The following is a 25,055-nucleotide window of genomic DNA, read 5'->3' as shown; positions in this document are numbered from 1 at the left end:
TCTTAAAGACCAACAAAACAATTAAATCTCATGTCATTAGATATGTATGGTAACAATTCAAATATTATCGTGGTTAATAACTTTGACAATACCTTGGATAGCCGTGGACTGTGGCGGTACTTCGAACACGCCTCTAGTGGTGGTGATCGGGGATTAGCAAAATTTTCTGGAGCTCAACCTATCAGTTCCCTTCACAGTTTTTCAATTTAAGAGTTAGTTTTCAGGTTTACATAGAGAAAGCAATATTAATTTCAAAAAAATGTTATTCCTACTTTATTAATAGATAAGCCATGAGGCAACAGGTAGACTTCCACTGTTCCACATCTATATAACATGTGTATGTATGGCCTAATGTTTTTAAAAGAAGAGCAAAAAGTACAAATGGCTAATGTCTGTATTCCTTTATACTTTCTGCTCCTCCTCATACACCTATTTGGTTTTATTATTCCTACAACTTCCCTACAAAAACCAGCAATACCACCACCTTTGCCAATCCTACCACTCCCTTCATACTCCCAACTAAAATGGCAACAAAGAGAGATAATAATGTTCTTCCACTTCGGTGTCAACACCTTCACTGACTCCGAATGGGGCACCGGCCATGAATCACCAGCCGTTTTCAACCCGACTCGACTGAACCCTGACCAATGGTTCAGGGTTGCAGCTGAGACAGGGATATCATTGGCCATTCTTACAGCTAAGCACCACGATGGGTTCTGTTTATGGCCTTCTAAGTACACTGACCATTCTGTTGCCCAGAGCCCTTGGAAACAGGGTCATGGGGATGTTGTTCAGGAGTTTGTTACTGCAGCCAAGGCTCATGGAATTGATGCAGGGCTGTACCTTTCCCCATGGGATAGACATGATAAGAGATATGGCAACGAGAAGGCGTATAATGAGTACTACCTTGCTCAATTACAAGAGCTTCTAACCAGGTAACTAAGTCCACTATTGAAATTACTCACTAGGTAGCTATGTTACTTGGACTCGGAAACTCATCAGACTAATTAATGTGAGTTGTTCTGTTATCACAGATATGGAGGTATCAAAGAGATTTGGTTTGATGGAGCCAAAGGTTCTAATGCACCAAACATGTCCTACTATTTTTGGGATTGGTTTGCAATGGTTAAGGAGCTCCAGAGTTCAATCAACATATTTTCTGATGCCGGTCCAGACGTCAGATGGGTGGGAAATGAAAAAGGATTTGCTGGGAACACATGCTGGTCTACAATTAACAGGACATCGTTGTCAATCGGCAATGCCAGCATTGTTGAGTGAGTATTCCTTATGCATAAATGGTAAAACAAAAGTAGTATGGTTTATTACTCATAGTAGAAATTTGATTGAATGGCTTCAAACCATCCCAATCATTTTCCACTCCTCCAGATGCAGCAAATACAGTATACTGTCTTACAGGAATGCTAGTATATCAAAAAAAGAATGTTTATTTTTCTGGTTTATTTTGAGTTTATAATTTTGTATCATGCAAATATGGTTTATGTGATGTTTGTGTCATCAACAACTGATTTCTGTTAAAAGTGCAGCTATCTTAGCACTGGAGATTCTGAAGGAACAGACTGGTTACCACCAGAATGTGACGTATCGATTCGACCAGGGTGGTTTTGGCATAAATCTGAAGAACCAAAGAAGCTAAGTGAGCTCCTAGAAATATACTACAATTCTGTAGGAAGAAACTGTGTATTACTACTAAATGTACCACCAAACTCCAGTGGTCTCATCTCCGAAATTGACATCAGACGGCTGACAGAGTTCCGAAATGCAATCAACACAATTTTCTCTCAGAATTTAGCGCAGAAGTGCTTAGTTAAATCAAGTAGCCAAAGGGGGGGAAAAGGAAGTAGTTTTGGACCAGAAAATGTGCTCGATCAGGACCACTTATGGACTTATTGGGCACCTAGTGAAGATGACAAGGAAGACAAATGGATTGAGATAAGGGCGGATAATCAAGGGCTTAGATTCAATGTAATCATGATCCAAGAGGCAATCGGGCTAGGTCAGAGGATCCAACAGCATGAGATATACGTAGACGGAAAGCAGGTTGCAAAAGGGACAACCGTAGGGTATAAAAGGCTTCATTGGTTGGGAGTTGGGGGTGTGCATGCCAAGAGGGTGAAGATCAGGGTAGTAAAGTCACGGGACTTGCCTTTGATCTCTTCTGTTGGATTGTTTCTCGACCCTTATAATCATCCCAATGAGATTTGAGTGAAAACAAGAATTATGTGCTTTCTTCATTGATTTAGGTGAATAATGACAACATAAGGCAACAAAATGTTTCACAGACGTACACAAAATTAATGGGAGCTTTGTTTTACTCAATATTCCTGTCTTTGTCTATCTGTATATCCAAACTCCCAAAAAAGATTTAGGAAGTGCAAGGAAACTTCACAAGGTTTACATGTGTTGGTTTTCCAAGTGGTATTTGAAGCACTCCTACAATAAACTTGGCTAGAAGTGGACATTATCTACATGCGCAAGGCCCCCATATCATCCGGCCATTACATGCACTCGCGCATGTAAAGTGTGGGCGCGTGCACTTGTTAGTTCCTAACTCAATCCATACTACGAACTACAAAGTACTTATTCTTCATGCTTAAATTTTATTTTTCCTATAATGGAGTCACGGGAGTACTTATTTTTAACTCTAATATGGAATATAGTGTAAGCATCCCAATAACTCAATGAGAGTTAAATGAAATCCAGCACTTTTTACATTTTACAGTAAACTCTTCTATAATTAAGGTGAACAATAACACTAAAAAAGTACTACTCAAAAAAGCAATGAAATGTGTAGCAGAAGTCTACAGAATTAGTGAAACACACGTGGAGTTGTTAGGATCATGCTATACTGTCGGTGTGTGAGTGTAACTGTCAGTAATCACTAATCAGTATCACACTTGACTTTATAAGATTCCCATGAATGAAGATTATGATTAGGTAATCCGTAGAAAAGGCTCTAGAAGATAAAAAGTGCAGAGATAAAAAAATAAAATGAACTGTTATTTCAATAAAGAAGATGTACTCAAAAGAAGAAGAATAGGAAGAACAAATTATGTGCGAAGCATGAGCAGGTTTTAACCTTCCTTACGAATGGTGTAAAAAGGCAATGGAACAATCAATTTGAGACAAAGGGGAATGTAGAAATATAGTAATGACACGCTCACAGAAAACCATTTACAGAGTATTATTGAATTTGCTATAAATGAGGTATAGAGAAATCCATATCAAACAGCATTTTATTTGCTTAGTCAATGTGTGATAAAAAGAGTGCTTTAAATTATTCACATTACAATCATATTATCATATACTTTCACCTTTTTCTTTCAAGTGGCATATGTTTACTCTCATTCCCAAAATAGGTTCATGATCTCTACATTGTACTATACATTTCTTCTACTTCCTCCGTTTTTTTATTATTGCTGGGTACAAATAGTTTGGTAGTGGAAAAAAGTAAGAGAGAGAAAGGTAAAAATACAAAATTGCCCATGTGACATATTAATAAACTAAAAAGTAAATGTGGAAAAGCAAGGGTATGTTGGGTATTTGTAGTGTGAACACAAATAATTTTTTTCCTAAAGAGGAAATGGTGCAATATTTGTGAAACTTCCAAAAATGGCAAGTGGTGCAATAATAAAAGAACGGAGGAAGTATATTTTTTTGGCATTTTGAAGGTCACTGTCTTATGCTTATAGCTAGTTACATTTTGTTGTTTGACATTCTAATCATATAATAGAGTAAGACTATTGGTTAATTGTAGCCATTAAACAGGGGTAGACTCAGAACAAGAAGGTCATACTTTTCCTCAATATTTCTAACTTTTTTCACTCTTAAAAGATAAAGATCGTACTTTATTTTATTTAGCGCCTAACATTTAGGTATAAAGAGTTTAGCTCTTTATTTTCTCTTTTCCTTTTATTTACCTTTCACTTCACTTTTCTATCATGAAGGCAATGCAAATGTTAATCGTGCTACCATTATGAAAACAACCATGGTCTACCTCCATCCCAGGGCAGGGGAGCCAATAATGACATGCACTTCATATAGTGAATATTTTACATCTGTTACAAATTTCAGATGAAATTCATGAACTTAAAAACCATTATACTTGCAAGATGGTTCAACCATATATTTTAAAAGGATTAAGGGCATGACCTTTCATCAGAAAAGATTCAGGAACTGAAATTCAAACATACTTACTTGAAAAGTGATCAGGACAACTTCCTTTGCACCTAGGTCTCACATAGTTTCTTTCAACTATATCCTCCAGATTCAAGCTTGTGAGAACTTTGGAGGTTTAATTTGTCACACTTTTACAGCTTTAACTTGCCTTCACTGGAAAGGAGCCAATTTCTACTCCAAACAATTAGAGCATCCTAAACTCTCTCAACTAACACCAAAAAAAACAGAACCATAAGATAAGATCAAGATGAGGATAAGTTGTAACTCTTAAAAGAGCGAGAAAAAAGCTGAAAGACTGTCAAACATACAACAAACAACTCGATACCAATAATACCATGCTTTGCTAGACAACAATCAGCTTCACACACCAATTAGCTGTCTGTTATAGACCAGGTTTCTGACCCCAAGATTAACACAAAGAATATTAATTTAAGGCTAAAAGCTTGAACATTTGATTGATTGAAGGTTGGATTACATAAGGATAGTCATAACTTGAGGTTATGAATCTCTCAGTAGCTTTAGGCTACAAATCTCTTTAGTAGCTTGAGGCTACAAGTCTCTCAAGAGGTTCACTCAATTTCTGCCTACCTTCTATGTTGCACATACTAACTTACTTATACTAAGGTTGACCTTAAAGCTTACATGTGACTACTTAACAAAAATGGAAAAACCATAATAAAACATAGGAAAATTTGTCAGAAAAAACCTTTTAAAAGGCTCATTTTGCAAGAAAAAACCTTTTAAAGCATTCTTTGTTTAAAAAAACCTCGACGATCACTTTTTTTGTTGAATGAAACCTGAGTCTTCTTTTCCGGCTTTGACCATGACTTTCAGGCGTTGACTCCCCTATTTTCCTACTTGCAGCCTACAGCATCTAATTTTTCCCTCCTTTTTTTTGTCTCCCTTATTTCCCTCCTATATATATTCTAGGATAGCCCTCCCCAAATCACTTCATTTCGAATGAGGGCAAATTTCCCCCCAAAATCAGATCAATCAAAAGGTAAAATAGGGTTCTTCAGCAATTTCTTTCACAACTATGGTGTTCAAATCTCCAATTGGGTTCTTCTCTTATCTCTAATACCTCTGTTTTCTTTTGTATAATTTTGTAGGTAAAATGGTGAATTGCGGTTGTGGCTTTCCCTGTGCGAAGAGGACCTCTTGGACACATGAAAATCCGGGAAGAAGGTTCGAGGCTTGCAAAAAGTACAACCACGACACCGGAGAAAGAGGTTGCAACACTTTCAAATGGCTGGATGAGGAGCAAACAGAGTGGCAGCGTGATGTGATTAATGTGCTGCTTGCTGAGAGGCATAGGAGGGCAACCGAGTTGACTATTATGAAGGCTAGAAATGCTTGCCTTGAAGATCATAACAATCTTCAAAGGGGGATGCAAAGAAGCTCTGCACCAGAGATGCAGCAAGGGGGGTTTAAGCTACCTGTCATTTGTGTTGTTGTCTCTGTGTTTGTTAGTGTGGTGATGAAAATGTTTATGTAGTTAGAATGCTAGGGCTGGTGGTTTGGTAAGTATGTAGGGGCTAAGGTAGGTAAGTTGTTGTTTTTAGCTAAGTAGACTTGGCTATTTTGGTGGGGGGTTTAAGTTAATTGAAAAGCTAAGCATTTTGTGTATTTTGTACCCCTTATTATCGAATAAAAAAAACAAGCTTTTGGTATCAAACAATTTTTGGTTCATGTTCCTTAATTAGTCCTTTATACTATTTGATTAGTGGTATAACTAACCCAAAACAAAGCAAGCAAAAACAGCTTATTTATAGCTACAATAATTTTGAAATCATTCATAACATTACACAAAATGATGTGATCATAAACAGATCTCCACATCATGAGTTTGTTCACAAAAAATTTGTTCCAAGTACCAATGTTGTTAAGCTTGGTAAAGGCAAAAGTTGCAACATTGTTCACATAAACACTATTATGACCAAGTACACAAATTTTTTAACAAAACAATAAACATGTTAAGCTTCATAGCAATATTCAGGTACCATTCTGGGTTCCATGTGGTGCAGACAGTGAGATGGTCTGCTGTGAAGGCTGAGATGAGGTAGCTTCTGCTGCTTGCCCTGTTACTGGTTGCCCTGTTGCTGCACCTTTCTTTGGTCTTCCTGGAGGCCTCTTTGGCTTTTCAATAGGTGGGGTTGGGCACTTATTCTTGTAATGCCCCAACCCACCACAGTTAGAACATTTATTTTGCACTTTTGCCCTTTTCACAGTCTTCATTTTTTTCTCTTCTCCAGCTTCTTTCTTCCTCTTTTTACTTGAAGGCCTTCCAGGTAGGTTTCTGTGAGGAGGAGGTAATGGTTTTGGATAAGGGGTGACTTCCCATTGTTGATGACCTGGCATTGCTTTAAAGGTTGGAGCATATGTCTTGGTGTATGTCTCCACATGATAAGCTGGGTGAATGAACTGCTCTATGTCCAGCCTTCTCAATTGAATACAGGCAAGTGCATGCCAGCAGGGAATACCCATAAGTGTCCATCTGTTGCAGCTGCAAGATTTGGTTTCTAGGTTTACAACATAAGTGTCTTCTGAGTCATCACATTCAAATTCCATCAAGTCAGCTTGAGTAACCCTCATGTTGGACACTTGTTGCAAACCTCTATGCACAAACTTCAAAACAGTTGGCATAATCAAACCAGTGAAATGCTTGAGCCCTTCCTTTTTTGCAAAAAACCTTCCCATAACATATCTTCTTACCCACTCCATCAGTTGCAGAATAGGCTTAGTTCTAGCTTCTCTGAGAACATTGTTGAAGCTCTCACAACAGTTGTTCAAGAGCATCCCTGACTTGGAATGAGAGCTGAACTTGTGCCTTGACCAATGAGCAGGTGGAATGGCATTTAAGTAGTTGTATGCATCTGCACTGAGCTTCTTGATCTGTTCCATATGCTGCTTGAAATGATGCTATGGACAACAACAGCAACATAACAAGTGTTAGGGTCTTAGAATAATATGTATATGTAACCAAAGAATACTACACTATGCCATGTACCTCTGTAGTTGATCTTGCAGCTTTCCAAAAATGCTCCTTGTATACAGTCCCAGGGAATTTATTCTTGAAATTGCTCCAAATGTGCCTACAACAGTACCTAGTATCTGCATTAGGCATCACTGTAGCAAATGCATCCAATAGTCCCTGTTTCCAAATATTCCAGCAAGCAATTAGCAAACTAAATTTGATATTGATATGAAAAATGGACTAAACATTTAGCAATATAATTACCTTTTGCCTGTCACTCATGTAAGTGAGTTCATCAGCTTCATGAACCCAAGTGACAGAATCTGCAACTGATGCAATGTCCTTCCTTAGTAGCTCCAAAAACCAGGTCCAAGTCTCTCCATTTTCCACCTCTACAACTGCCCAGGCTACAGGGAAGATGTTGTTGTTGCCATCTTTCCCTACTGCTGTCAAAAGGATGCCTGGATATGCCCCCTTCAAGTGAGCACCATCCACTCCCAAGATGGGTCTGCATCCTGCCATGAATCCCTGCTTGCAGGCTTGCAAGCACACATATAATCTCTGGAATACAGGTTGGGGGTTTTGCACTCCATCTACCTTCACAATTGCTGTACTACCTGGGTTATACTTCAATATGGCAGCTGCATAGTCCCAAACCTTCTCATATTCTAAATCTGCATCTCCAAAAATCATCTTGAAAGCCCTCTGCCTAGCATACCATGCTAAGTAGTAGCCTATTTCTACTTTACACTCTCTTCTTGCCCTTTTAATGAATGCACCTAACTTCCAAGTGGGGTCATCCCTCCAGTCTTCAAGGTACCTCTCAGCTAGGTACTGTGAAGTTATCTTTGAGTTCTTAACTTGGTGCCCACATATATGCTTAAGCCTTAAACTCTTAATTTGCCAAGTTGCCTCACCTTTTAACTTTCTGCAATGTATCTTAAACCTACACTTTCTTTTTGCCTTGCATGTGCATTCCAAAATTCTAGCTCTCTTCCAAGGACACCCACATCTATGAGCACAATATGCACTCACTCTTTGGTTGTTGTTATGTAGAAAATAAAAGTCATAACCATGGTCAATTGCATGATATTGTAAAGCCCTCCTAAAGCACTTGTTAGTTGGGAATTTCAAGCCTTTAGTCAACACCACTTTGCCCTTGAAATCAACCTCTGGGTTGAACTCAGGATACACTGGCCCCTCATCATCAGAACCTACCTCACTAAGTACTTCACCATCTGAGTCCACAATGTCCTCATCATCTCCAATCTGCAAACCATCCTCAACATCATATCCACCATCATCTAAAACTGCAGTTGACAGACCCCCTAAACTCCTAGTCACCCTCTCTTGTATGTCATGATCCACAAACTCATCAAACAAATCATCATCATCTTTGTCCTCATAATCATTCTCACTTAAATCAGCATCATCTTCCACTAAATCCTCACCCCCTGCTAACTCCTCACCCCCAGCTAACTCCTCATCATCATCTGTATCAGTCAGGTTTGTAAATTCAAAATCATTGAGCATCAATTGTTCAATGCCTATTTCTGGGTTTGTTTCTGGCAATGTAGACAGTGTAGGAAGAACCCCTAAATCTGGAAGAACAGGGAAGCTATTGGCAGAATTGGAAGGGGTACTTATGTCAATAATTTGGGTGGGTGGTTTTTTGGTTGCAGAAATTATTGGAAGCTTTGTTTTTTTGAGAGGGAGAACATTTTCAGAAACTGTTTGGTGAAATGCACTTTGACTACCAGGCAACTCAGATCTAGGGTTTTTAGTTTGAGAGTCATGCTCTTTTTGTGTTTGTGGACCCCCCTCTACATTATTTAATGACACACTACCCCCATTGCTTGCCATCTCACTGCCTTTCTCACTAATGCTCTCACTATCTGTATAAAAACCAACACCTGGCCCATATATTAACCTCCTATTAACATCATCCACCTTCTCTGCATGCACAACATACAAGTGGTAAAAGCCATCCTTCTCAGGTGCATCAAGAAACTCTGCTATGTCTTTATCTCCCTCTATTTTAGCCCTCCCAGTGTGTAAAGAGCATCCCTTTTTTCTATACCAAATTTCCCCAATCTCATCAAAGCCTAAATCAGACTTAATCCAGTATGCAAACTCAAAATAGCAAACCTCCTCCACATTCACACGTAATGCCATCCCCCACTTTGTTGGGTCTACATTTGGTTTTCTCTCATAAGTTGTAGTGTTTTTCTTAGTCACAAAATGACCACCATAGTACATCCTAATGTTAATAGGTTCCATGAATATAAATCGAGGTTCAAACACATTTACTCTACCATTAAACCTGATAAACACACCAACAACAACAAAATTCCAGAAATTCAATTATCTAGGGCAACAAAGTCACAATTCAAATCAATTTATAAGCAAAAACAAGTTTGCATGTATCAATTAAGCCATCACAGATCAAAATCAATGAGCAACCAACAACAATTAGGTTAATTATGTTTGATTTACGCTGATTTTTGGTGATATTATCTACCAATTGACACGCAAATTGCGCAAATGAAGAACATACCTGGCTTTGTACTTCACTACGTAATTGGGAAAGTTTGATTTGCGTCCAAGCGTCGTCTTCCTTCGACCTTTACCCATTGAATACAGTAAAAAAAAAGTGAGCAACTTTGCTTGTCTTGAACAAAGTAAAACCCCAATTTTTTTGGGCTATTTTCGAACATACAATAGATTACTTAACACTTACCGTATTTTATTGATCATGTATTAATTGCGAGCAGAGAGAGAGAGGGAGAAACCCATTTTGATGGGATAGTTTTGCAGAGCATTCATGGAGTAGAGGAGAGAGAGATGAGAGAGGGAATACAGAGCAACTTAGTTGGAGGGAAAATTAGGGGAACAATTAGAAGGGGAGTGCAAATAACAAAATAAAGGGCAGCAAGTAGGAAAATAGGGGAGTCAACGCCTGAAAGTCATGGTCAAAGCCGGAAAAGAAGACTCAGGTTTCATTCAACAAAAAAAGTGATCGTCGAGGTTTTTTTAAACAAAGAATGCTTTAAAAGGTTTTTTCTTGCAAAATGAGCCTTTTAAAAGGTTTTTTCTGACAAATTTTCCTAAAACATACAAAAAGCTGATTGCTTTCTTTCCTTCTCTTCTTCTTAATTAAATTTGTCTTTTACTTAATTACCCCCTAAAGTCGGTCTATTACACTGTCTCGCATGCTTCTACGTGCAGAGAGCACTAAACTTTCAAATATCAACCAAGTTTGCTACGCTACTCTGAATCAAAGCAAAATGTCAACATTTCATACCCTGATAATATGTTTGGCATGCTTCTGTGTGCAGAGGGCAATAACTGTACAGTAGATAATCTCATAATCTTGAATGAGGTCATATTCTGTGAAATTTGGAGGCTGCATCAGAATTGATTCAGTTATCAGAGCAAATCTATAAATAACAAGAAAGTCAGATCATCATTATATGTCAAACAGGCACAAAACATTTGCTTGTTGCATCCACCTCTCAGCAACTTCTACATGAAAGCAATTGCAAAACATGCTAATTGTGTAGCAGTGTTATCAAACTAAAGATCAAGTCATCTAATTTACAAGCTAAAAAGTGATGCTAACTAGAAACAATACTTTTGAGCCCGAAACAAGGAACGGCAAATATTTTGCTTAAATGACCAATCCCAGCACTTACAATTTTAATCGTCTAACACTTCCATCTTCTGTTTAGAAATTGAAATAGCATCTAGCAACACTAGCACAGACTGTTTATTGTGAAAGCAACAGCTGGTTCTCATCTAGATTAGAGCTGTAGATGTGGACGATGCATTCTCATTCATGATTTAGAAACCTGTCCAAGTCCAAGATAGCTTCATTGAAGATGTTTTAAGCATGAAATTCGTGTCAAAGAAGCAGTCAAGCAGTGTACTACTCAGACCAAGAAAAGTACTCTATTATGGAGCTACACAGTATCCTTTGATCTGAAATTCTTTAACTTGAACTATAATCAGGAGCTGTCAAGAATATGATAACATGACAAGTTACATCCTTTTCATGTATGGCAAAAGATGTTACCTTTATAATGATACAAGAAGTTCTGGTCTTGACGTGCTTCTGAATTCTGAGAGAGTAACTTTTCTGAAAGCAGCGCAAGGCTCCTTGACATTTGGCAATAGAGGTTTGGAATGATGATCATTCTCATTGGCATGCTTGCAATGCTTTCCCCTATTTTTTTTGGAAGTAAAGAAAGCAATAGGGGTGATTCTCAGTTTATCAACTAGGGCGCAGTTGTTTAATTCAAGCTACTGAAAACATTCACATCCCAATATCCCATAATATCAATAAACATTCACAATTATTGACTAAATTCATCCAGATCATTTCCGTGAGAGCCTATCTTCATCTTATAATTAAGTCTACTCAATAAACAAACTAGTTCATCCATCACAAGTTCAGGTGATCCTCTAACAGAAAATTCATGAGCAACACCATCAATTTCAATCATGCTGGAGCCTGGCATAGCCTTCATGATTCCCTTCTCTTGCATGAAGTTTCTTATATTCTTTACATCATCAAATCTACCAGCTTTAGCATATATATCACAAAGGTTGATGTAGAAAGCATGATTCAGGGGATCCAATTCAATCAATCTCAAAGCAACCTTCTCCCCTAGCTCTACATTCTTGTGCATTTGGCAACCACCGAGCAAAGCACCCCAAACATAGGCATCTGGGTCCATTGGCATGCCATTGATAAGCTTTTCTGCCTCATCAAAGAGCGAGGCTCGACTAAGCATATCAACCATACAAGCATAGTGATAAGCACGGGGTTCAATAGAGTAAACATGTGTCATCATGTCAAAGCACAGGCGGCCCTCCTCTACTAAGCCAGCATGAGCACATGCTGACAAAATTCCAACAAAAGTAACATGATTAGGCTTTACTCCAAGCTTTTCCATCTGATTTAGAAGATCCAAAGCTTCTTTCCCAAACCCATGAAGAGCATAGGCTGAGATCATGGCAGTCCAAGCCATAACATCTTTCTTAGGCATATCTCTGAAGGTTTTGACTGCTTTATCCACACGACCACATTTACCATACATGTCAATCAATGCTGTTGCAGTCACCATATCAATCTCCAACCCACTCTTCTGAAGATAATCATACACCCAATCACCATAGTGAATTGCGCCAAGAGATGCACAAGCCGAAATAACACTAGCAAACGTCATCTTATCAGGCCAAATTACACCATCCCTCATCAGCTGCATTTCTTGAAACAACTCCAAAGCAACCTTTGGCTTGCCAGCTTGAACAAAACCCGATATCATAGAATTCCAGGTAAAAATATTCCGTTCCTCCATTTTCCTAAACATACTCAATGCTAAACCAAGCTCCCCATTTTTCAAACGCCCAACAATCATCGAATTCCACGAAACAACATCTCTCTCAGGCATTTCATCAAACAGCTTCTGTGCACAACTCAAAAACCCACATTCACACAACAAACTAATCATACAATTTTCAACATATAAATCATAATTAAACCCAAATCTCACAACTTGTGATAAAACAGCCAAACCCATTAACCCATCAACCCTTCTACTACACTCCTTTAAGATAAATGTGAAAGTAAGATTATCAGGGTAAATCCCATTTCTTAGCATTTGAATATACAGATTTAAAGAGGGGTAAGAATCAATGAACTGCCCAGAATATAATTTACTAGAATAAGCTCTAATTAAAGCATTATAAACATAAAGATTTGGTCTTTCCAAATGAGTAAAAACTTTGTTAGCATAAGAAAGGGAACCTGCTTCAGAAATGGCGCAAAAGAAGAGTAGACGAGTAGTGAGAAAATAACGGTCTGATTCTGAAATTTTAGGGGTTTTAAGAATTTGGGCATGAATCCTTTTGAGCTGTTTCATGCTTTTGCATTGATTTAATAACCGGGAAATTGAGATTTTGAACCATGAAGTAATGGGTTCTATCATTGTTGCAGATTTCCCAGAACTTTTGCGCGGTTACATTAGTATTCAAAGAGTCGTTATAAACTGTAAAATTAGTGAAAGCTAAAGATTCCAAATTCTACATTTGTGATGAGATTATTTGTAAATGTCAATAATGAGAACCAAGAATTAAACCCTATAGAATAATTAGGCTTTTTTTTTTTTTTTTAGTTCCAATTTCTTCCATTTGATTTAATTTAGTTCACTTCAATATAGTCTACATCTTTTGTAATTTGTAGTAAACTACTAGTTAAATTATTAGTAAGAAAATCTAACACGATTATAAATTTTCACATAATGTTAAATCTTACCCACCAATAATATTGGTCAAAGTTTTCTTTTTTATTCTAACTAATCACGCAATTTTTTATTGTTGCTACTTGCTAGGAAAATCAAATAGTGCCCTTCAACTAAATTTGGGCAAAAATTTAAGTAACATCCTCTTTGGTAGTATGGAACTTTTTTTTTTCCTATAGTGAATTATATATCGAGGGTAACTTACATAGTTTTTTCAATTTCTAAAAAAAAATACTAATGGAATTTAGTTTTAATGATTTTAGTGTTGGTGCTAAGCAAGTGAAACAACCCTAAACCTAATGTTATTTAGTTTGACAGGTTATTCAACGAGATTTAAACGATTCATCTTTATATAAGTTGAATACTTTACTCGGAGTATAAGATTGTAAAAGCGACAATCAAATCAGTTGTGTCAAATTGTATTTAATGGATTGAGTAACTTTCTTGACTTCCTATTTTTGTCCATAAACATATTATATGGAATAGGAATTGTAGCGACTTAGCTATATATGTCTATTTGAATTCAAATCAAGACGATCACAATCAACTTTAATTTATATCATCCATTTTAAAGTACGATCAAATAATTCACTACCTCTATTATATGAGTATTACAATATTACCCTAAATATCCTTGATTTTAACTTGAACATTTGAAATATTTTGTACTACTACTCTACCAGTATATAGATATAGGCATATAGCATTATAGCTTGTTTTTTGGTGTTTATATAGCATTATAGCTTGTTTTTTGGTGTTTATATAGCACTAGGTTAAATCTCGTGCAATGCACGGTTGTTAAATATTTTTGATAATTTTATTATAAAATTTTTAATATAATGACTTGAGTATAAAAAAATATAGAGTATATCAAAAATAAAACCATGCAAGAGAAAATATTTAAAATATTTTATATAAAACAAATTATGTCGTAATTTAGATGTAATTTATTTTTTCCTTAATCAACAATGATGTTTTGAGAAAGTACTTTTGGCGGGAAATTTTTTAATAACATATTGACAAATGTCTCTATAGATTCGCTTTTAGTAGTTAATTGATTATAGCTTGTAGTTCTACTCTATAGTTCAATTAAATTAGATTGCCAATCAAATAATAGACCCGTTTCCATTTTTGACAAATTATTCGGAGTTTCTTTTGAAGAAATAAAAGCTTGTCACCTTTTCCGGGTAAAACCAATTTAAATAATCAATAATCACCTCCAAGGCTCCCAAAATTCACAGACAATGGCTTCAAACTTCCAGATTCTTCTACATCACCACCCTTATTTTAGCTTTAAATCTTCAATATAATTCACGCCCTTCTTGCCATTCAAGAAACGAAGTTTTCTTCAAACAAAAAAACTTAACTTTCCTCCAGCATCGTTAATCTTGTAACAAATTCAATATACGAAAAATCGATCGTTTTTCTTGAAACCCAGTTCATAAATGATCCAGTAATTGAAGAATTTTGATCAAAGATAAGCACATTTTCTTCCCCTAAAATCATGGCGTCATGGTACAGAAGATCAAGGTTTGTTTACAGTACTTTCAGATGCTTTAGTTCTAGATTATTGCCTAAAACCCCAGTTCAATCTCCTGCCCCAAGAGTTGATTCCAGTTCATCTTCTTTATTTTGCAATCAATTTAAGTCTTCTGGGTTATTTGGGTCACCTTCAATTTCTTCAAAATTTGGGAATTTTAATGGGTTAAAGAATAATCAAAGTAGCTTGATTTCTGGTATTACTAGGAGAAATTACTATGTTGACAGAAACCAAATGTATCATTTTAAGCCAAGAGGTTTTAAATCATGGTTTCAGAATCCTAGGCATTTGTTCATTGTAATTGTGATTGGTTCTGGTGTTGTGATTACTGTTTATTTTGGGAATTCTGAGATTGTGCCCTATACAAAGAGGAAGCATTTGGTCCTTTTGTCAAAAACCCTAGAGAGGCAAATTGGGGAAAGTGAATTTGAAAAGTTGAAGAAACAATATAAGGGGAAAATTTTGCCTGCAATACACCCTGATAGTGTGAGGGTTAGGTTGATATCTAAAGAAATCATTGAGTCATTGCAGAGAGGGATTAGCCATGAGCAAGTGTGGAGTGATCCAGGCTATGCCGTGGAAGGCGGTAGCTATAACGAGGCTAATGGACACGAAACTCAGAAGGTGTTAACTGATAAGCTGGAAGAGAATGCAGTTGAGAGTTGGCGTAAGGAGGAGGAGGTGCTTGATGATAATTGGGTTAAGGATAGTAGGAAGAAGGGGAGGGAGCATAATGCTAAGGCAAATACTGAGCATTTGGAAGGGATGAATTGGGAAGTTTTGGTGGTTGATGAACCGGTTGTCAACGCCTTTTGTTTGCCCGGTGGGAAGATTGTTGTTTTTACTGGATTGCTCAAGCATTTTAACTCGGATGTTGAAGTAGCTACAATCATTGGACATGAGGTATGCAATTACTTTGGTTTGCGAAATTGTTATGTTGTTCTTTCTTGTGTTTTGAAAGAATTGTTTGATCATTAGTGTTGATATGTCAGGTCTCTTCCATGGTGGATGTCAATTTTATGTGGGTGTCTTTTTTGTCAGGTTGGGCATGCTGTGGCTAGACATTCTGCAGAACAGATTACAAAGAACTTGTGGCTTGCAATCTTACAACTGATCCTTGTTCAATTCATCGCGCCTGATTTTGCCAATGCAATGTCAAATCTTTTACTGAGGCTTCCTTTTTCTCGAAAGTAAGTCTGTTACTCTTAATATGTTATTTTGATAATTTCCTATAGCATGTTCTTTATGGAGTAAAAATCCCTTTGCATGACATAATTTTCAGTTTCTTCTATTTTCAACCTCTATTTATAAATTTCCTTAAAACATAAGGTCCTGTCCTACAATAAAATAATAACTGAGAGTTGAATTGTCTTCTCATACTGCTACGTTGTACGTATAAGTATTATCAGAATCCTTCGTACACCTGAGGGCATATCATAAGCTTCACAAAGAAGGAGAAATTGAGCAAAAATTACTAGACTCTGATGGTTTTGGTGAATTCTGTCATAGTATTTTAATTTCTTGATTGTCTTTTTGTTTTCTGAGAACTGAATAAAAGAGAAGATAATTAAAGAGGGATGGTTTCCTAGTGAACTTTGAATTACCATTTTCTGATTTAAATTGGGGTGGGACTCGTGGGAGGCATAGGGATGGTATCCGTACCCGTTTTTGTGCAACCTAGCTGGAGAGTAGTAAGGTGACTGACTGACTGGACTTACTGGAGAGGATTGTGTTCAAACATTAGTGACTATGCACAACTGGTCATATGGTATAATAATTCTTCGTCATTTCATATTAGGCCTTAGATCTTTAATTAATTGAAGTTAGTCGTCTAGGCCATCTAGCTGCTTTTATGTCACACTGTTACTGCACATACTTTGTAACATTTAACTTGTTTCATCAGACATTATTATCAATCTTGACATCCACTCTCAGACTCTCTGGTGCCCTTTTAGTGGTGGAACCTCAGATTATAGATAGCGAAAAATAGCTTTCACCTTTGTATACATGTTATGTGTAGTTACCTGAGACAGGGATTGCAACCTGTTAAAGTTGGAAATTCCAGGAAATATTTTGATATGTTTTCCAATTATATTTTCCAATTATACTCATGTTTCTATCTGTTGATCTTGACTTGGTTAGAAGTGTCTGACTTAATGACTCATAAGCTCTTCCTTTTCGGATTTTATTTATTCCTCTTCTTTAAAGCTTTCATGCCACTTGAAAGTTAATGTTGTTTTTCTTTCCTCAATCAAACTGTGTTTCCAGCAAAGGGCATTTCTTGGATATAATTAGTTGTGTTCGTCCTGTGCCTTTGATCATGCTTTTAAGTTTTAACCCAATTATAATTATGGACCGTAAGGCATTTTAAAATTCATTGCGATCATTATAGCTCATCACTTGTATGCCACAGGTGTTAATCTTCCTGTTTATTGTCAATACTCAATACTACTACTCCAACATTTAGTGATCGTATCAACAATTTTATTCCTCCATAATCGTTTTGTTATAAACCTTTCTGACTACCTTGCATATTCTTAATAATCTTGGGTTTTTGGCAAGGACATTGTTCTCTCCTATTTCACATCCCTCTCCCCTCTCTGTTGTAGTTTTTATACAATGGTGCTATTAAGAAGAGAAGTCCATATTTAGCATGTGTTCTTAATGTAATTTGTTGCCCTTCATTTGACAATTTCTATCTAGTCATTGTTTAGTAATCAAATGTTTTTGTATCGTTCTGGTTCTTATTTGTCAAGATGGAACTTGCTGCTACAAATTTCAAAATTGCTTAGGCTTTTTTGGCATCTATTTTTTGTGTCTATCGTGTAGGATGGAAATAGAAGCAGATTACATTGGACTTCTTCTGATGGCTTCTGCTGGATACGACCCACGAGCTGCACCCCGGGTATATGAGAAGCTTGGAAAGATCTCTGGTGAATCCGGACTAAGGGATTATCTTTCAACCCATCCGTCTGGGAAAACAAGAGCACAGCTATTAGTTCGAGCTCATATAATGGAGGAAGCAGTGAATATATACCGTGAAGTTGCTGCAGGGCATGCAATTGAAGGCTTTCTGTAACCATAAACATCTGTATCTCCAGCAACTTGGCCTGTTTTGTGGTTTTCAAAATAACTCTTGAATCTTTTATGGAATTCATCTGTTCAAGTTTTTCCATTCGGGACTCCAATGTGATTTGCGTTTTCGCCCACAATTTTGGATGTGCCTTTCAATGGAAACCAGTTTTATCGACTGGACTCATTGAACAAATATTAGTTAAAACTAATAACTGTAATTTTATCCATGTAAATCAAATTATTTCTATATACATCTCTAATATTAAAATTAAAAAAATCTCCCATTATTCAATCTGATTGTAAAACCTCCCAGTTTCAATCACAAATTCATTGAAAATCTGATTTTCTGGAGAAAATGGTGACAAAATAGGACGAAGCATAGCAGAAGTGATTAGAGCTGCAGTACTGTCAAGAATCAAATGCAACACGAACAACCAAGAAGAGATCTACTCTTGTGAGTCTGACGCATTGAGTCGAGGTATTTTCATACTCAATCGTTTTTCTACTTTCCAATTCATGGTTTTTGGTTGGCAATTTTACACTTGCTTTGAATTTCAATGATAACAGTTTTCGGGTTTATATTACTCCATTTATTCAATTTGATTATATGAGGGCTTTTCTTGCCAATCTTATTTTACATTACATTAAATATATTGATTATACGATAATGCTTTAAGTCCCCCGTATAAAATAAAGTTTAGAATAGCAAAAACAAGTGTGAATTTTGATTGCAATGTAATTACTCATATTATCATGAGAATTAGGTTCGTATAATTGGCATAATCTGGTTTTATTTTTATTGCTGCAGATGGTAATCGGTGTCAAGGGACTGTCAACAGCATCATTGAAAAACTACTAACAGTAACAGCTTAACTGCTCGAAAAATATTTGGTTGACGACAAGGAATTGATTCTAAATTGAATGCTCAAGTACATTTCTCTTGTTTAGAAGAACCCTAACAAAAATGGATATTTTTTCGAACCGATTTGGATTGTAGTATAAGAACACACAAGTTTTTGCAATCTAACATGATTTTCTTTTATACATGCTTTTCAGTCATATTGTAAATCATCCTCCTATTGACTATGTTTTTATTCCCCTGTTAGACTATTGGACAACACTTTGACATGAACACGTTCCATTTTATTAACTAGTAGTCAATTACGGAGTACAGTAAGATGATAGCTACCGTGAACGAAAACAACTTACATTAATCTAAAGATGATACAACAAAATTTGCGATTAATTGTGTATTTAGGTATTGACCCATGTAAATGCATTGCTTAACTAGAGTTTCCAATTAATCAGGTTATGTATTTTTATCACCCCAAAAATGAGATCTCAAAAAGAAAAATTAAGAATATTAATAAATTCAAAATGAAAATAGAAAAGAAAAAAAAAATACAACACATGCTTTTCGTCATCAAAACTTTTTGCACCTTTGTGCACGATGAGATGAGAATCCTCTCTTGATATTTTTGTATTCTACAACACTTAACGACGACCTCTCCCTCTTCCACCACCATACCCATTAGAGCTGTACCTTCTATCTGAATATCCGCCGCCACGGCCACCTCTTCCACCGAATCTAGAACCACCTCCATAGCCTTGTCTTCCTCTAAACATATCTCTTTCCTCCAATGGAGGCAAGGTTTTAACCACATCCAAGCTCACCCCTGTAGCACTTTCTGAGCCTGGATAGTAACCAGTGTTAGAGCAAATTCAAATAGCCCTCAAGAGCATCTTAACTCAGCAAAAGAAAGAATCTTAGTTGACAGAAATGTGTAAGATCTACTTACCAACAAGAAAAGTTTCCAAATCATCAGCTTGGACGTCAAAAACAGCCCCTCGCTTATCAGCAGTGAGGGCCACACCCATCACTTCGTTTGCTTTCTGCTCGGGCAAGAACCTCTTCAACATAGTATAGACAAAGCTGGATAGAGTAAAAAGTTAAAACCAGCATTGTAAGAACCAGTTCACAAGTAGCAATTGCTGAAAGCACTAGTCAGCAAATAATACGGCATCTCTCTGTTGCATTCTCATTGTTTTTAGTATCTTACTTTCTAATTTGGTTTGTTTCAAACTGCTATAAAAGACAGTAACTTTCCATTTCTATTTATCTGAACTTGTTAGAAAAGTCAACTCGAACAAACACAATGTATATATAACTAGGTAGGGGAGCATCTTGTTGCTAAAAGTAACCAATCAAAAACAAAAGGCAAGGTTCAACAGCAAATCCTGTCCAAATGTCAGTAATATCAAAACTTACGTTGGATTATAAATCTCTTTCCCACCTACTTCAAGAAGTAAAGTTACACAACCCTCCATGCCTGTAAGAAGTGATCTTTCCTTTATATCCGAGTAACCCTGTCCAAAGATGCATACCTCATCAAATTTAATTTAAGAGAAATCTCAACCAACACAGCATCAATGCAAAGATCAGATAAAGAAGCTTACAGCCGCCTTGGCAAGTGCTTTTGCAATTATTTCCACAGCAGATAGACCAGATGTACTCAAAAGCTCCTCGGCAGCATCCTTGAAAGAAGGAATAACACTGAACGCAGAAAAAAGGGTACATCTTTATAAGATGACTGCAGTTTAGGCGTCATATATAGGTAAATGAAGAGTTATAAAAAATGTACTACCTGTTGGATATTTGGGTGATAGCCTCTGCTGTCTCAACACCAACTGCTTTGGCAACATCAGCAGGCTGGGGGGCAGATAAATGCTCAAATTTAACACCAGAATCTCTTTCTATTTTATTGACACTGGCTTTCTTTGGATCATAAAGCATCACAGCAATCCCCGTATTACCTGAAATTACCATCATCACTTAGATAAGTGTCCACAATGACAGCGGCTCAAACAGACTTAAAAAGCATCCATCAAGATCACATACCAGCCCTGCCTGTCCGGCCAGAACGATGGATGTAGGCTTCAACATCGCGTGGAGGTTCACACTGCAACAACAACATCAAAGCCTTAGTCCCAATTGATTTGGGGTGGTGGTTCACACAAACCCAAATATAACAAAGAAAAGTTTACGGTAATCATTAATCATAAATATAAAGTTTAACAGTCATAATACAAGATGAGTACAAGAACACTATACTCACTTGGATGATTAGCTGCACATCATTAATATCCAGACCTCTTGCTGCTACATTTGTTGCTACAAGTGTCATAAATTTTCCTGATCTGAATCCTTTAAGGGTGACCTAAAATTAGCAAATCCCAGGTTAGTTAAATTTCCACATCGCATCAACAAGAACTATTGTATAAAGTCACTTCATTGATATACCTCTCGTTGTGTTTGTTGTATATCTCCATGCAAAGGCCGCGCTCCAGTCAACAACCCGGAAAGTCGAGAAGCAAATTCTTTTGTCTCCGTAAAAACAATTGAACGACCTCCACTGAATATACAGGATAAAGATATAAGTTGCTAGCTAGTAAGGAGCCAAGGGGCTTCTGCGTAGAATTAACTGAATGAAACAACAAACCAACCTAGCATAGCACCGTATTATATCTGGGATGAGATCAGCCATTGCAGAGGAAGAGCATGGTATAACAATGTGCCTAACACTGGTGCTGGCCTTCATTTTCTGATCACTTACCAGATCTATGGTTTTCTTAGCAGGCTTGAGAAATGTTCGAGAAATCTTGACAAGACAACAGCTTTGTTTAGAACACAAAATAGATATTTATCACCAAATTCTATTGAAGGCAAAACATTGATTTTATACCGCAAATCAGTACACAACAATATTTTACACATAAAATAACTAGGCTAAACTTTCATTGCATAAAAAGTTTCTAATCAATTAAAATGTTAAGGGAAATACAAACCTCTTTGACCCAGTTGGGTAAGGTAGCACTAAAAAGAAGTGTCTGAACTTTGTTAAAGTCATCAACTTTTTCTGAAAAAGCAGTAGATAGGTTGTCAAAAAAATGTAGAAAAATGGTAATTAAAATTTTGACAAAAGATGGATGGGATTGGAGGTACTACAAAGTACAAACTTAGCAAGGGATAATATAGAAACTTATAGGCAGACAGCAATAAGTTTTAAATGGATATAGTTAGATGTGGGTTACCCAATATTAGTTTAACATCATCCATGAAACCCATTTTCAACATCTCATCAGCCTCGTCAAGGACACGGAATAGCAGTGAACCAAGTTTAAGAACACCCTTCTCTAAAAGATCCTATAAAGACATTCACAAACAAGATAAGAAATAGAGACACAAGTGCAAGAATCAATTAAGGCAAGAGCTAAACATTAAACAATATCAGGTTTGCATGATACATCATACAGAAAAACAATACCTTTACACGACCAGGTGTCCCCACAACAATATCAACACCTCTATTTAAGCTGCTAATCTGAGAATGAAAGGGTGCTCCCCCGTATACACTGCAAGCCGAGAGCCCTACGGCGCCTCCATAAACTTGAAAATCAGCTAGCACCTTCACACAAACAAAGTAGAAATAAACAAATGAACTAAATTAGATTTTAAATGTTAATCAATCTTGTGGACATTAGGGACATAGGGGCAAAAATTTATTTGAAGTGCATCTTCTGCACCGTACCTGAGTTGCCAATTCCCTGGTGGGTAGGAGAACCAAGACGCTTGGTAGCCTTCCATGGCCAGTTTTCCTTAAAGCTTTGGTGCGCCCATTCACTAAAGACTCTACTATTGGCAATACAAAAGCAAGTGTCTTACCCTGTATATTGACGGTGAGTTAATTGTTTCGGCAGTAAACAAATAAAAAGCCCATAAGAAATTTTGGTCAACTATACACATACAACAATGATTCGCAACATAAGAATAAGGCAAGTAATGAGCTCAAGACCCTGTAGTTTCAGAACATTATCTCACTAAAACAGTAAAACCTCATAATAATAGTTAATTATCTTCATTTTTCAATGACAAATACACTACACATCCATAGTCAAGAAATATAGGATTTTTCTAATACCAACCTCCTCACAAAATAGGTTAAAAGTCTTCAAACCATCAAATACGACAGAGTCTACTATCTTCTACTACATACATATCAAAATTGAATTAAAATACTTAGCAAAAGCTATATAGTGTGTATTAACCAATTAGCTTGCCTATCTAAGCAGCAAAATAAATTAAAATACATTCATTCATCCTTTTCTTCATAAAGTCAGTCATTGAATTTCACAAATTCCCAAAACAGATTATAAGATGAACCTATAACACAATGCCAATCACATAAAAATTCAAACTTTGAATTCCACAACTCTGCTTCCCATACTAATCCTAATAACATACGGAGTACTTCATATGAATCATATCATAAAAGCACTAAAATTAAACTTGGTGATAAATAATCATGAAACCAATAAAATCATACAACTTTGTTCAGTAAAAATTCTTCATACAAACCAGTAATACACTATAATCAAGCTCAAGAATAAATTTTCATACAAACACCATAATAATACAACCAAAATCAAATTCATAAATCATTAAAAAAAAATTAAAAAAAATTTAAAAAATTAAGAATCAAAGCTCGAAAAATCAAAAGATGAATACACACCTGACCAGTACGAGCACGACCGACCAAATCACACCCATCAAAAACATCATTGAATGTCATAGCTTGAATGGGAAACAACGCCTTAATCCCTTTCGAAATCAAAGCATCCTTCAACGGTTTCGAAAGCCGAAAATTCGAAAGAGAATAAGGGTTTTCAATTTCATCATCATCAACAACCTCCATTATTTTAGCTTTTTTAGGGTTTAAATCAACCGCCTGAACTAATTCAGAGCTAGTATCACTTTTATCAGATAAATCATCTAAATCAACAGCTTTACGTTTCTTCTTCTTCTCATCTTTATCCTTCTTACTGCTGCTCTTCTCCTTCTTGCTGCTACTCTTCTCCTTCTTACTGCTGCTCTTCTCCTTTTTGGTGCTGTCGGAATCTAGGGTTTCCGACTTCATCTTCTTCTCCTTTTTTAGGGTTTCTGGGGTAACGGAATCGATCATCATTGGTAATGAAGGCATTAAATTTGGAGGAGAGAGAAAATGAAGGAGATTGAAAAATGGAGGAGAGAGATTGAAGGTTTAATGGCGACGAAATTCCTCTTTCTGAATTGCAGAAGGAGGGAAAGAGGGAGAAGACGGTTAGGGTTTAAGGTGGTTTTATATGTTTGTTAGATTTTGGAGGCGGGGTGATTTTAGCCGTCCGATTATGAAACCCTATTCTATTGAATATGTTGCCGTTGGATTTTTTTTTAGGGGGTATAATTGGAATTAGCATAAAGTATATGCTTGGATTTTGGAGATATTTTTTACAACTAAAGTAAAAAATATCTTATGTTTTGGGGTTTTAATGTGTTTTATACTTTTATTATAAGTTATTAATCTTATGAGTTATGACCACAAGAAAAGCAATGAGGGAAATATGATGAATATTTTTTACTCATACGTTTAATTGTTGTGTTTAATTAAAGTGATATGGTTTTATAATTTACTCATACGTTTAATTGTTGTGTTAATTTAGCGTATTTAGCAAACGATAAGAAAATCACCTTAAAATTGTGGTTATTGTAAGGTTATTTTACTATATTCTTGTAAATGTTAAACATGCAATCTTAATTGTGTAACCTTACAATATTTAATTATTGTCATATAAGTCCTTTGTTTAGTGTATATACTAGCATAGTGCCCGTGCTATGCACGGATTATAAATCAAATTATTAAACCCGTAGGAAAAATAAAAATAAAAACAAAGATAATTCATTTACTATTAAAGGACTTGTACTAATGGTCAATAAAAAAAAAAATTAAAGGAACGTTATTTGAATAGTATTTTATGTTATTTAAATTTCTTTTAATTTTTTATAATTTTATTTTATTAATTGAAAAATAATTGAATAATACTCCACATAGCTATATAAGAAGTGGATTAATTTATTTATATCTCCCGT

General features: G+C 36.2%; 3 protein-coding genes and 1 pseudogene across 4 annotated transcripts; 2 read left to right on the top strand and 2 right to left on the bottom strand.

Moving 5' to 3' along the window:
* Positions 1 to 92: 92 nt before the first annotated feature.
* LOC145630008 (pentatricopeptide repeat-containing protein At5g66520 pseudogene) lies at positions 93 to 13,264 on the bottom strand (annotated as a pseudogene). The gene is made up of 5 exons (XR_014111996.1): positions 11,247 to 13,264; positions 10,867 to 11,022; positions 10,476 to 10,577; positions 4,216 to 4,405; positions 93 to 189 (listed from the first exon to the last, which is right to left on the bottom strand). The product of XR_014111996.1 is annotated as a pentatricopeptide repeat-containing protein At5g66520 pseudogene (transcript).
* Positions 301 to 2,730, top strand: LOC145630009 (alpha-L-fucosidase 1-like). Its single transcript, XM_081682251.1, has 3 exons — positions 301 to 935; positions 1,035 to 1,274; positions 1,545 to 2,730. Exons 1-3 carry the CDS (start codon positions 334 to 336, stop codon positions 2,221 to 2,223), a joined length of 1,521 nt encoding a protein of 506 aa, XP_081538377.1. The 5' UTR covers positions 301 to 333; the 3' UTR covers positions 2,224 to 2,730.
* Positions 13,265 to 14,610: 1,346 nt separating the features above from the next.
* LOC145630007 (mitochondrial metalloendopeptidase OMA1-like) lies at positions 14,611 to 18,340 on the top strand. Its single transcript, XM_081682250.1, has 3 exons — positions 14,611 to 15,919; positions 16,058 to 16,206; positions 17,846 to 18,340. The coding sequence occupies exons 1-3, from the start codon at positions 14,981 to 14,983 to the stop codon at positions 18,093 to 18,095; spliced, it is 1,338 nt and encodes a 445-aa protein (XP_081538376.1). The 5' UTR covers positions 14,611 to 14,980; the 3' UTR covers positions 18,096 to 18,340.
* Positions 18,341 to 19,366: 1,026 nt separating this feature from the next.
* Positions 19,367 to 24,253, bottom strand: LOC145631465 (DEAD-box ATP-dependent RNA helicase 7-like). Its single transcript, XM_081683554.1, has 14 exons — positions 23,662 to 24,253; positions 22,681 to 22,815; positions 22,417 to 22,557; positions 22,184 to 22,295; positions 21,938 to 22,008; positions 21,596 to 21,750; positions 21,393 to 21,504; positions 21,208 to 21,309; positions 20,991 to 21,051; positions 20,737 to 20,905; positions 20,549 to 20,645; positions 20,361 to 20,458; positions 19,891 to 20,024; positions 19,367 to 19,785 (listed from the first exon to the last, which is right to left on the bottom strand). The coding sequence occupies exons 1-14, from the start codon at positions 24,127 to 24,129 to the stop codon at positions 19,586 to 19,588; spliced, it is 2,055 nt and encodes a 684-aa protein (XP_081539680.1). The 5' UTR covers positions 24,130 to 24,253; the 3' UTR covers positions 19,367 to 19,585.
* Positions 24,254 to 25,055: the final 802 nt, after the last annotated feature.

This window comes from Chenopodium album, chromosome 5 (genome assembly GCF_948465745.1).
Source record: "Chenopodium album chromosome 5, dcCheAlbu1.1, whole genome shotgun sequence".
NCBI lineage: Eukaryota > Viridiplantae > Streptophyta > Magnoliopsida > Caryophyllales > Amaranthaceae > Chenopodium > Chenopodium album.
The sequence above is the reverse complement of the archived record's forward strand: the minus strand, read 5'-3'. Positions and strand labels throughout refer to the sequence as shown.